The 13,104-nt window shown below is 36.5% G+C and overlaps 1 protein-coding gene across 10 annotated transcripts in view; it reads left to right on the forward strand.

Annotated features, from left to right (window-relative positions):
- The window catches only part of Pak3 (p21 (RAC1) activated kinase 3), a 308,173-nt gene that overhangs the window by 234,288 nt on the left and 60,781 nt on the right, over positions 1–13,104 (forward strand). For 6 of the 10 annotated variants that reach the window (XM_004861431.3, XM_013078346.3, XM_013078348.3 and 3 more), the window contains 2 exons: positions 7,896–7,996; positions 12,709–12,753. In XM_004861431.3, coding sequence (XP_004861488.1) covers positions 7,896–7,996; positions 12,709–12,753 — 146 coding nt within the window. The remainder of the gene's footprint in view (positions 1–7,895; positions 7,997–12,708; positions 12,754–13,104) is intronic. The other 4 variants (XM_087196763.1, XM_087196762.1, XM_087196764.1 and 1 more) reach the window with 1 other exon arrangement.

The raw sequence follows: 13,104 nt of genomic DNA on the forward strand, positions 1-13,104 counted from the left end.
ACTACGGAATTTGCCTCTGTCCCAAGATCCTTCCCCCTCCTTTAATTTGGTAAGGTAGAGTGCAGTGTATTTGACCCAGTACCCAGTTTTCCAGGAATGGACTGCAGTATAGTTAATGACACTGAAGCAATCTCAATATTGGCATACAGAGAAAACCAATTAATAGCAACAACTCTGTCACCCTAATCATAGCAATAAAATCAGCAACAATAATAGAGTCAAAGACAAATTGTATATTGATATGTTACAAGAACCAGTAATATACCATCCTTAACCATAGAAGAAAGATCTGTAATTATAGTATGAACATACTATATGTTGACATACAGTAAATATCTACTAAAGTCAGCATCTGTACTTCCACTAATAATGAAAAATAATTCAACAGTAATGGCATAGTGTTAGCTATATAAATATTAACAAAACTTAATGGTTATACATGTAATGATAGGGTGGTGAATAGGAGAGTTAAAGAAGTAAAATTTGATAAAGAGTAGATGAAAAGGAGAGAACAATGAGATAATACATCCTATGGAAGAGTAAAAGGAAATTAATATAATTAGATAACAGTAACAGAAAAGAACAAATAAAAAGACTGAAAAAGAAAAAAAATTAAAAGATAAAAGCAAAAAGCGAAAAAAACCCAATGAACCAATGGGGGGAAAAATGAGCAAAAAAAGAAAGTCCTTTGCATTTTTGAATGAATGATTTCTTTCTAGATTCTGCAGTCTTGGAATCCAGCAAATATAGGGAAAGGATAGTGACTCATTACTAAGACCTATTTTGTTTCCACACTCATATTTTCATGTGTAAATGCTGGACCCTGCTCTGCCTTTCCCACTGGGCATAATCTGTCAATGGTATTTACCCTATGGCTGTAGTCACTCTGACAACTCCCACCTTCAGTGTTCCTCTGTGTACCCCAAGTCTGGTTTTCTCTGCCTAACTTTGTTGTTTGTGTGTTTGTGAAGTGCTCCCACCCCCATTCCAGAGGCTCCTCTGTCCGCATACCCTAGGCTGTGGCAACCATCCAAGCTGAACTGTATCCATGCTCACATTTGTAGACTGAGAAAGCAAATAGACCACTGAGTTCTGTGCTGGATGTAGACAGCAGGGTGGTGCAGGCAGTTAAGCTATCTGCTGGACTCAATACCAGCACTTTCTGACACAGGCCCCTCTGAAAACCACACACTCCCAGCCAGGCTTCTCATCATGGAGAGTGGGGCCTCTGCATCCCTCCAAGCCTGAGTTTAAATTTCTGAGGGAATGTATGTCCAGTCAGCATCCTTTTTGTAACTATCTCCTGTTGCTGTCTCCTACCCAGTCATTGTGACAGGCAGCACCAGAAACCCTATAGTATAGCTGCTCTGTGGCTCAGTCCCAAACAATTAACCCATTCCCAAAAATGGCTTCTGATTAAATCCTCTCAAATACAGTATGGTAGGCACTTTACTGGGATTTCTCCCCAACTCCAGTCTGTCTTGTGAAAGGAGTCATTTTCAGAGTAAAACATCATGCTGTCTTTGCAGTTTACAATAGCCACAGGCTTCTCTTGGGGCCAGTGTGGTCACTCCCTGGAGTTGCTGTCCCTTTCCAGACTTAGCTTGTGTCAGTGGAGACAGTCCTTCTCCCCAGGAGCCAGGGTGAGCCATCCAGACTGCCTCATTCCTTTCTCTGCACTGTGTGCTCCGTCTCTCCTGCTTCTCCGCAGTTTTCAGTCTTCATGTCAACTCCCTCCAAATTCCCAAAGATCCACTTCTTTCCTTCTCTTCAACAAATATTATTGTCTTCCAGGCTTCTCAACTCCAGGTGCTAGAGAGGCTGCTTCTCTGCCCTCTTTGTCTCTTTAAATTACTTTTTGACGAGATTTAAGTTAATGAAGGAAGTAGAGCTTCAGAGACTATATCAGCTAGAGAATGATCTGAGGAGGCAAAAGGGTTTTAAATTCTAAGAGGAAGAAATAGTTTATCATATTGTTTAAGCCTCAGGAGAAGTGCCAGTAGAGAGTGAGAGACTGAACAAACAAGAAGAAATAGCACATAATGGACGGAGTTAGACCACTGAAGAAGTGAGAGAGACTGAGATGTAGAGCACCAGTGAAGAAATGCACCTTAGTTAGAAGGACAGATGCTCTCAATGGGACAGGAGGAGAGAAAAAGATACTATTGATTCCCATAAATGCCTAGGAGTGGGAAAGGAAATGAAATCAGATGAGTTTCCAGTTGATAGTCACCATTTGCCTCAGTGAAATAGAAGGAAGGTCAGTACGCCGAAAGTAAGGGAGAATGGAGTTAAGCAGAAATTTGAGTGAAGTGGTGAAGTTGAATATTTGCTGAGAGAATTGGGAAAAGAAGCTGGCAATGGGCAAGGAAAATAATGTCAAGAACTATTAGTGATCCAACTAAGGCCTATAACCTTTATGAGTGCCAATCTGTGCTGCTGTGTGACATTTTCCCCCCAGTAACACTCAGCAGCCTCAGTTCAAAAGTGAAGTTTCATGCTTGGATTCTCTAAGGGTAAAGTTTTGTAGAACAGATGTAAGAGGAGGTCAAAGGATAAGTTTCCAGGGCAGAGTACTGGCTTCAGAGCAATTTTAATGATGGATTATGGAGTATAGGCCAGGAAAGAGATGAGAAATTGGCTAGAAATGGAGACATTTAGAGAATGGAGGTTTTCCTGAGATCACAGAAGAAGTAATCCACAAGTAAAAGCTTGAAACATTTAAAAGCCTAGTGAGGTTGAAGGATTGTCTCAGGAGGTAAGAAAACATGGTTGAATATTTGAGAGAAAAAGTCATTCTGGGTAATGAAAAGATCTGGACCAGCTGTGGTATTCCACTCTAGCTACACAACATCTCTGAAGTATAAAAAATCATTTATCTAAGTCTAACCTCCAAAAGTCCTGAGATAGTAGTTTTTGGGAAAGCCTTAGGCATTAACATATTATGGCACTTCACAGGTTGAGGGGTGTGAAGGAACTCTAAGTAAAATGTATGACTATAATGCAGGTGTCTATTTATGTTTTATATTTCACAGAATGATGGCAACATACAATGTAGGAAAGAAGACTGGGAGTCAAATCTTTAGTAGATGCAGGGATATTGCCAGGAGAAGAAAGTGGCCGTAACCTCAAGAGGAAAGGATTTACTAGACAAGTGTAGAAGTATTAGATCTCAGACAATGTGGACTAAAATAGGAGAAATCCTAATTTCTTCATTCCCCCAACCCTAAGGACTTGAGATAGGGAAGTATGAGGAGCACCTGCAAGGATTATCCAAGAAGTGGATATCCTCATTGGACAGTAGGGTTTGAAGTTGTTCTCAAATCTAGCTTCATAATTGAAATTTCTGCAAGCAATGAAGAGACCATTTAATAATAAGAGTGAAGGTGTAGGAGAATTTGTTCTTAATGGGACAAGTTCTGGCCAATAAAAAGGAAAGAATATGGGGTATAAAGGAGATGATAAATGACTGGAGGATGTTTCTTTGTTTACAACGTAGTGGACTAAAGAAAACTGTCAAGAAACTGAAGAGATTAGCTAGTTGGTAGAATGACAGTCAAAACTCAGGCACACCCATTGGATCCCAAGGCCAAATGTTGTTCACAGTTTTGTAGTCCAGTCAACAATCTGTGACATTGTTCAGAGTTCCAATAGCATATGGAAATCCACTTAGAAAAGGATAGTCATTTGGGCTTCTGTTCTATTTAAATACAAATGTAGAACTAATCAGGCTGAGTCTTAGCCCAAGATTCAGATTAGGCTGAGTAAATGAATCCAGGGCCTTGTACATGCAAGGCAAATGTTCTATCACTAAGCTATACCCCAAATCCATTCCAGTCCTTATTCCTGAAGACTCACTGTTGAGCTTCCTCTTCCTTGACACGTCTTTCACTCAGCAGAAAGTTAAATGCTGCTCTTTTCATGTTCCCATAGAAATAGCAGTATATATTCTAGGTTTTGTGCTTAACCAGCACTAGATTGCTATTTCTTCCTTACATATCTGTCTAGCTAACATTTGAGGTGCTTGATGGAACACTTACCATGTGCAAAGTATGTCTAGGGTTATATCATTTAGTCTCCACAAGAAAGAGGAGGTGAGGAAAAGAAAAAGGAGGAGAAGGAGAAAAGAAGAAGAGGAAGAGAAGGAGAAGAAGAGAAGGAGAAGACAGGAAGAGAAGGAGGACAAAGAAGAGAGAGGGAGGAAGGAAAGAAGAGGAAGGGAAGGAAAAGAGAGAAGGAGGGAGAGAGAGGAGAGAGATAGAGGGGGAGAGAGAGAGAGAGAGAGAGAGAGAGAGAGAGAGAGAGGACCCTTATGTGAGCAATCCACACTGAATTAGGAGGCAGATGAAAGAAGCAAAACTTTATAGAGCTATGAGCTAAAAGAAAGCCCAGTCATTTATGAAGTATTTAGATATGTGTACAAATAGCAGGGTCCATCGTAAGAGTAAAGGCTGGAGAGGTAAGCTAGGAATAAATCCTGCAGGTCCCTGAATATCATATAAAGAAGCATAAACTTTTAACATAAGGGTAATGAGGGATCATAGAGTAGAGAAATTAATTGGAGGGGACAAAATTGGTGACAATGAGACCAAGAAATACTGATGCCTTGGACTAAAATAGTGGTTTGTGGAAATGAAAGAAAGAAGATGGATTTAAGACAAGTTTAGGAGATAAAGAGAAAGTTAGTGACTAATTGACATAGAAATAAAGTAGGTGACTCCCAAATCTTTGGTTTTGGCATCTATGCCATGCTTAATTGCCCAGTAGCCAGAGTAAACATGTGCTTATGGCACCCAGGAAGTTAAAGGTGCTGAAAATGTGAAAACATTATGATTTGGGTTATATAGCTTTTAAAATGACTCAGTCATCATAGAAATATCAAAATATTTTGGACTTCTTATTTTTTATGCTTTAATGTAAATTTTATTTTAATTATACATCAGCGAGGAGGATCATAATCTCTTCAGTGCTTAGAACCTCCCAAAGCAGGAGGAGTCTGAAACTTTATGCCTCTCAACTAGATGGTTAGTGGTGTCATTTTACTGAGATAGGGAACACTTAAAGGGAACAAGTTTGATTTTCCTGCCTGTTATATTTGATCTTGAATGCAGAGAATGGCATGATTGGTTTGGTAAGGCTGGCAATCTGGTGGCCTTCTAGGGATATACCCTTAAGCGAATTCTGTGTATAACTCAACCCATGTAGAGTGTTTACATTTAAGTCAATATATTACAAATGTTCAGCAAATACTACTAAGTTAGAAGAGTTTATTGCTGACAAGAGAGGGCATGAATGCATACTAGTATAAGGACAGGAAGTATAGATGAAGGTAGGGAATTATGAACCTCTGAAAGCATATGCAAAATTGTGTGTGTGCATATTGAATTTTTTATGAGTAGAAGTTTCACAGTTGTTTTCCAAATTTTGCAGAGTGGACTTTGAACCCCAAAAGATTACCAAGAGCTGGCAATTACAAAGCTAATGAAGGTGCTTTGTTAGAGTTACTCACTTGCCAGGGACTCTTCCAAAGCCCTAGGAGGCCCCTACCAATTTTGTATTGTATTTATGTGAAAGGAGGGTTTCTCACAAATTACATGCAGTGTCTAGTCCCACAGCATCTGGATCCACACCTGACAACCATAGATTAGGGAATTAGCTAACATGAGTTAATATCTGGGAGTGGATTCAATCCAGGGGAAGTGAATGTAGAGAAAGAATTGCAGAAAGACAAAGACTGTACTAGAAATGGCAGAAAAAAAAACAAGAGAAAAAATAGTTGCCAAGGAGGAAGGAAACTCAGAAAAGGTCAAGAAAGTGGAAAGAGAGGTAATTAACTGTGTCTAGTATGGATAGGAGAACAGAGAAAGTAAAACAAAGATGATGAGAGTTAGTAGGATACTTTCGGTGGCGTGACAGCACAGAAAGCTGGTTGTTCTGTTTGCTTTTCTGAACAAGAAGTCATGGTTGAACAAGTATAAATGGTAACTGCCATACACACATATGCAGAGGAATTAGGCACACCAATAGAAAGCTCTAAATTGACTGTTAGGATAATCCTCAATAAAGTAGACTTACTATAAAATCAGAATCCGTGCTGGGTTGTGAGATGACATACATGAACTTTTAAAAAATGAGTCCTAAATGTATCCTATAGCCAGACAAAGGCTTTCAATGACTCTTGTCCCTCTGCCCCCAACTTTTTTTTTCTGCTCCTATATAGTCCCTCCCACTACTTAAATTTCCATATTTCTGCACGTTTTCCCTGTCCTCTGGCTAGACATACCCAACAATGAGAGAGAGAGTGCAAAGGGCAAAGAAGACATAAGAGTAGCTTTTGGAAATCAATATAGAGATACCTCAAAAAACCAGGATTAGAGGTCCCACTTGACCCAGATATTCCCCTACTGGGTATCTTCCCAAAAGAATTAAAAGCATCATATCACAGCCATATATGGGCACCCTTGTTTATAGTGGCCCAGTTTGTAATAGCTAAAGCTTGGAAACAGCCCAAAGGCTCATCAACTGGTGACTGGATAAAGAAGATGTGGTTCTTTTTCTAAATTGGAGTACTACTCAGCCATAAAGAACGAGAAACTAGAGACATTTATAGCTAAATGGATGCACATTGAGGCCATACTCTTCAGTGAAATAAATAGGACACACATGTGTAAATACCACATAGTTTCTCTGTTGTGAAAAACTAAAAGTGTAAACGAGCACCAAAATTTATAATAAATATTAAAGATTTTCAATTTAAAATTTCTCATGGTAATTTATAAAATATGTAATATGTATGAGTTTAATTCCATGTCATCTGCAATTCAGGCCAAAGAAACATCTAGTTTCATCTGGGTAAACCAAGTTCATCCTGACTTGCCTGGTATTAGGAAAGTGAGTATTATTTATTCAGTGTGGAATTCAGTCTTATCAGAGGTACATTCTCAAATCTGTTGGTATGACTTTTATGGAAGCTACTAGATGTCATTTTAGAGTATTTCCATAGTACTTTCCTCCTGGGGACTATTTCCAGATATATTAATTTCATTACAGTTCCTAATTTAATTTCTTTAGTGATTGTATCTTTAAAGGCTTTTGACTTATTAACTAGCAAAACTTTTGTTCATAATTATGTCACTATGAAAAATCTGCTACTTGAAATGGGCAATAATTTCAAATAGCTAATATGACTGAATATAAATATTGTTATGAACTTAGAGTAAACCAAAGAACTGATTTGAGGTATCTAAAAACTAATAAAATTAATTCAGTAAAAAGCACCAATCTATACTTTTACCAGAAATTAATAAAAATAGTTTGAAAGATAAAGAAAGATGTGTAACATCCCTGATTTATAATATTATCTTTGTTAAAAAGAAGGCTAAATATGCTTCATGTTGCAAACATGTAAATTAAAGACTTTCCAACTTCTTGATAATAATTTATAGATGACAATGGAAAAATTCCTAACACTCTTATAGATAACTAAAGTATTTTTTCTTTCCTATTCTTTTTTTCTAATACTAAACCTTAGCTTGACTTGAGTGTGATTAGTTTCTTATTTAGTAAATGGTTTTTGATTCGACAAAGATAGTTAAACACAATGTATGCAGATATTTGTTGATTACATCATTACATGGATAAAGGACATAATTCAGTCTGATAAGGGTTTTGTTTGAATTGCATTTTGGAACTTTTTCATCATTTGGACATAATCTTTTTCATCAAGCTCAGCCATTTCTTCAAATAAAATTGAATTTTCTGGAGTTAGGTATTGCTAAAATTTTGTTGGAATCAATTTTCTTTCAACTTTATAATTGTTTTGATGAACTACTTGTACAATTTATGGAAGCAAAAACTGTACCCCAAATAAATACATGTTAACATTTTGCCTTTAGCCAATAAGAAGAAAGAGAAAGAACGCCCAGAGATCTCTCTTCCTTCAGACTTTGAGCATACGATTCATGTGGGGTTTGATGCAGTCACCGGGGAATTCACTGTAAGTAAGCTCCTTATTTCATTTTGTAAATTCATTTGTGAAAATAGGTTTCAAACAAGAATGACCATGTCCCAAAATATCAGACTGAATTTATTTGATGATCCCAAGCAAAATGGGCTCTGTCTACACAATCACAGATGAAAATAGAAGGTGACAACAACATTGGCAACATTATTTTGTCCATCTTAACAAAAATTTCTGATCACTGTATAATCTTCAACTTCATTGAAAATATTCATTTACCCTGGCACAGAAAATGTAGTTTTGGTAAGGAGACCCTGCCTGAACCTATTCTTTATCATGAGAAGTAAATCGGAGAGTAATCTACTCAAATTGGCCAGTGAAGACAATCTATCTGAATAATTCAGGTTTTACAATGGGACCTGAATTACTCCAGATTGGCTAACCACGCTAATGAAAAATCTCTGTAAAACTGGTCTGATCTTCCTTGTGATTGCAAAAACATAGTTTTCTTTTAGGATTATTAATATGTGTATTTTGTAGACATCCAAAACAAGCCCCATGTTTCTGGAAGAAATATTGATGGATATATCATGTATGTTTTAGTGCTTACTTTGCAGATACATATACAATATGAGTAATTCATAAGAAATACTGATAAGAATTCTTTGGATAGATCACTGCTATAGGTCAAGGCATTATTTGGATATTTGTAGTGCTCAAATAACACAAGATCTCAGATGTATGATGCCATTTTATATATACCTTTTAAAAAAACTATTGGGCACTTCCTTTTTGAGATGGGAGAGGGAAAAGGTGGTGCTAGAAATATGTCCCAAGGAAGCTCAACTATTTTTTTCTATGCTATTAAGGAGTTTAATTAAAATGTATATTCTGAAATAATGAGTAGTTTTGAATGAATTTAGAAAAAAAAAATCTTTGCTAGGACTATCACCATCAATTCCTGGCTTATTAAACCTGAGAGAAATATAGATATTGAATAAATTTCCTGCCTCCAAAAATGATGGTTAGTGAACAGACTGTGTCATATGATTAAGTGGGAAAAAAAGAAGCAAATCGATTTGATTTGGAGAAGCAAACCATGTAGTTGAATTGACAGACATATTATCTTATTTGTTTAATTCTAGAAATAAACAATAAGAAAAAAATGGAAACAAAGTAAACATCTGGGCCTCCTAAAGTTGTGTGGGGAGATTATTTCTTCATTCTCAGTAGCAAGCAGAAGAGAATGCAAGAATTAATGCCACTGTAAAATTGAGATAGTATTTAACCAATTTCATCATCAGAGTTGGAGACATTCAAATACCATTGAGTTTGAGCACAGCCTTTGTTATATTGTCTGAATATTCTCTTAGCTGCCTTTAGAAATTGTAACCCTGCTCTCAACACGACTAGAGATTTGTAAGTGTTTGTAAGTGTTTTTCTGGAAATTGAAACAGGAAAATCCTTTAAACTTTATAGAAGTTTTATCTAATAACTTTTATCTTTTTATTTATTTATTTTTTAATTTTTTTTCATTAAGTTTATTGGTACATTTTAGATATAAAATACAGTTACATTCATCATTGGGATCTTGTACCTTTACATGATGAATCTTGGTTCTTATTTTTTTCCCCTTCCTCTGCCCTCCCTTCACCCCCTCCATCCTTCCCTATTTGAAAAGACTTTGTTTCCATTTTTTTCCTTTTCTCATATTTTTTCTTTTCCCCTCTTTCCTTTCCCCTACCCCTCCCACTTCCCCTACTCCTTTAGACCTTTTCTTCCTATTACACAATATCAATTATACATTTTTACAATTACAATATCAAAATTTAGAGGACATTACCACAGATTTTACAGAATGTAAAAGGATATAGAAAGCATATTACAAAAATCTGTTTTGAAATAAATTTGACAACTCCTAAGAAGTACCTTGGAAGACAAATTAATGAAACTGACTCTGGAGGACATACAAAATTTGAGTCTTTTTATTTTTAAGAACTTTGTGTTACCTGTTTTGACCTATTTTCCCCTATGTGTCTCTTTTGTTTACATGTCTCATGATTTATTATTGTCATTACACATTTTTGTTTCTTTTTTTCTTCCTTGTTTTTTCTGATCTGAAAATCTTCACTGGTTGGTTATATTATGTGACATTTAGCTTCTTTTTCAAGTTTTTATTCTGTCCGCATTTTCCAACTTACTTGACATCTTATGACTCAGTCTATCTGTGGGTCTTTTTCTTGTTGTTCTTCCTGGGCTCTGATGGAAATGAAGGAAAGTGAATCATCATCACCTTGATGACTACAGCAGCAGCCATTTCACTTTGTTGTTTATTAGGACCCAGTGAATCAATCAGAGATGGATGGAGTAAGACATATGATTGGCAGTGTTTCCAATCATGAAAAATATAATTTGATACAGCTCAACCAAACCAAACAAGCCTCACCTCCAAATCAATATGAAGTAAAGCAGCTGTTTGGAAGCAGTCCATTGATACAAATTTAAGATAGATGGATGGATAGATAGATAGATAGATAGATAGATGGATAGAGGCTAAATTTAGAAATCTGAAGTACTTTGCCTTCTTTATCTTTTGTAACTACTTGTCAACACATTATTTTTAAAGATGCCCAATTCTGCCTTTTTTACTATCTTAACCTGTGATTTACATTTACTATGCTATTATGTTTAACCTTAAAAATACCAAATGACAATAAGCTTTTTAAAAATCATTTTATTGGCAGAATTTAGAATTGAATCCTAGTTGCTACAGTATCATTAAGTCATTATGCATTTGGGGGATGTTACTAAATTTGATTATTGTGATTGTTGAGATTGAAGTTTGAGCAATTTGTTGAATTGTCTTAGCCAGTTGCCTTACAAGGTTCTACTACTCTTAATTTTGGAAACTGGTTTGGTGTGTTGTTTGGTGATTATTCTATGGCTAATTGGCCCATATAACTTTGTATATCTGGTCATATACTTGGACCTTAAAGCTAAAATTACATCGCGAGGTGAGATTTTCAGTACTAAATTATTACAAGTCCTTATCCTTTATATTGCCGTTTTTGTCCCACATACTTTAGAACTCCCCTTTCCAGACCTCTAGACCTGTGACGGTCGCTTCAAGTCAATCAGAGGGGAAAATGGTATGAGTGATATAAACTATCATTTCTTATGATAATATAAATGCTTGGCCTGTTATATCATGCTGCCACTCTCCTGGGCTATAATGGATAATCTCCAGCTTGATGTACATCTACTTCTTATCCTATACATGGTCAGGCAATGATATGTACTCCTGCTTCTGATGCTTAAACTCCCAGGTTTCTATTAGCTGTCTAACTTTGGGATTTGTATGTCAACTTGAAGTCATGAGATGGTTTTATGATTATGTGCCTTTGTGGCATAAATTGAAATATGATTGTCAAGTTTCATCGATAAGCTGGTTTTTCTCAACTTAGAAAAATGAAATTATGTCAGCAGTGTAGTCATGTGGTAAGTATACTTGTCTGGAGGATATTCTGCAATTGACAGCATTTTTGCTGCTGTCTAGTGATACAGCCCAACCAAAAGTTTATTTATCACAAAAGTTTCAAAGAGCCATGGAAATGTATAATAACTTCAAATATTATAATGATTTATGGTAATGATCATGCCAGTGAAGTCTGCTTTAGTGGCTATGTGCAATGCATACCTGGATTTGTAACACTTAATAATTCCTTTGGCCAGTACAGTATTAACCAAATGCTATTAATTGCACTTAGAATCAGAACTGGGATCATGCATGGGCTCCTGAATTCCAATTTTTGGCTTAAGGCTTTAGCATCAAACTGTGTGATGATTGCATGTAAAAGTGTTGTTTCACTGTGCTTGGAGTAACCCCAAATGCCAGGAATGAAGGAACTATATCCCATATCAAATCAAACCAGTTGGGTCAAAGCATGTTTCTGTAGCATTTGAGATATCTTTATTTAGACAAAACTTTTACTGTATATCTGACTTTATTTTGTGGGAAGTGAGATTTTGGTACTGTAGCATTAAAATGGAAATTATTCATATATGTTTTGAAATAAAATGGCTTCCCTTTCCCTGGTCTAAATGTATAAGAAACTTAAACATAGAGTCTGGCTGTGTAGGAACATCCCTTTTCTAGTTTTTTCTAAGCCAGCCATGACTTTAACAACAAAATGCAGAAGAATCACATCAATGAGAACAAAAATTGAGCCTTGCCACATAGCTGTCCTTTGAGTTTTAGCCACATAGCCTCTTCCAATGTGAAATTGAAATTGGTTAACCAGAATTGGGAACTGAAATTTGTAAGTTCATCACATGGCCATTGGCTACCTGTGATCACCCAGTTATAAAAACAACTTACAAATTATTGCCAAAGCTTTTCATGATGCCATCCTTCTTCCCTCCAAAATTCATATTTCTGCTTTTAGAAATTTCTCCAATTGTTTAATGGTAATTCTTATTATTGCCCATTTATGGAGGAAGCATCTGGCCAAAAGTGGAATTATACATCCAAACTTTGGAACATTGCCATTTTCTCTGTTCTCTTAAATCTGTTGTCCTGTAGCCTGTCCAGTCCCTGATTTAGTTAATACCTCCCTATTTTCATAACCGCCCCACTTTAAAAGGGATTCTCCCCATTCAGACCCATTGGTTTCATTTCCTCCCACCTTCTAAGTTGTCCCACATTCTGTTTTAACTTTCTTTTCTTTCTTTATTTACGTCCATTACAGCCAGATCTCTATGGCTCACAGATGTGCCCAGGGAAGCTCCCAGAGGTGCGTCACAGGCCCAAAAGAAGCTTGCATCAAAGTGCTTCTTTGAGATGTCATAGCACTGCAGCAGCAGGTTCATGTGTGTGCAGTAGAGTTGTTGCTTGGCTTATCTCACTTTTTTGTTGTCATTCCCAAACTCTGGAGGCCCACGTCACACATTGTTTTGCCGAGACTTCATAGGACAAAGCCACGTAAATTGTGTCTGGATGCACTTCAGGAATAGTGTGTCTACTTCTCTCTCCAAGTTGTTCTTGGAGGTTGGATAATTTTGAAATGGGGACATCTGTAGGCTGAACTTGTAGGAAAGAATGTTGAATACTCAATATAAAACTAACCTCTCTGTGTAATTTTTGC

Source organism: Heterocephalus glaber, unplaced genomic scaffold (genome assembly GCF_053883595.1).
Source record: "Heterocephalus glaber isolate CG9 unplaced genomic scaffold, H.glaber_assembly_v1.0 deba00001613, whole genome shotgun sequence".
NCBI classification, from domain to species: Eukaryota; Metazoa; Chordata; class Mammalia; order Rodentia; family Bathyergidae; genus Heterocephalus; species Heterocephalus glaber.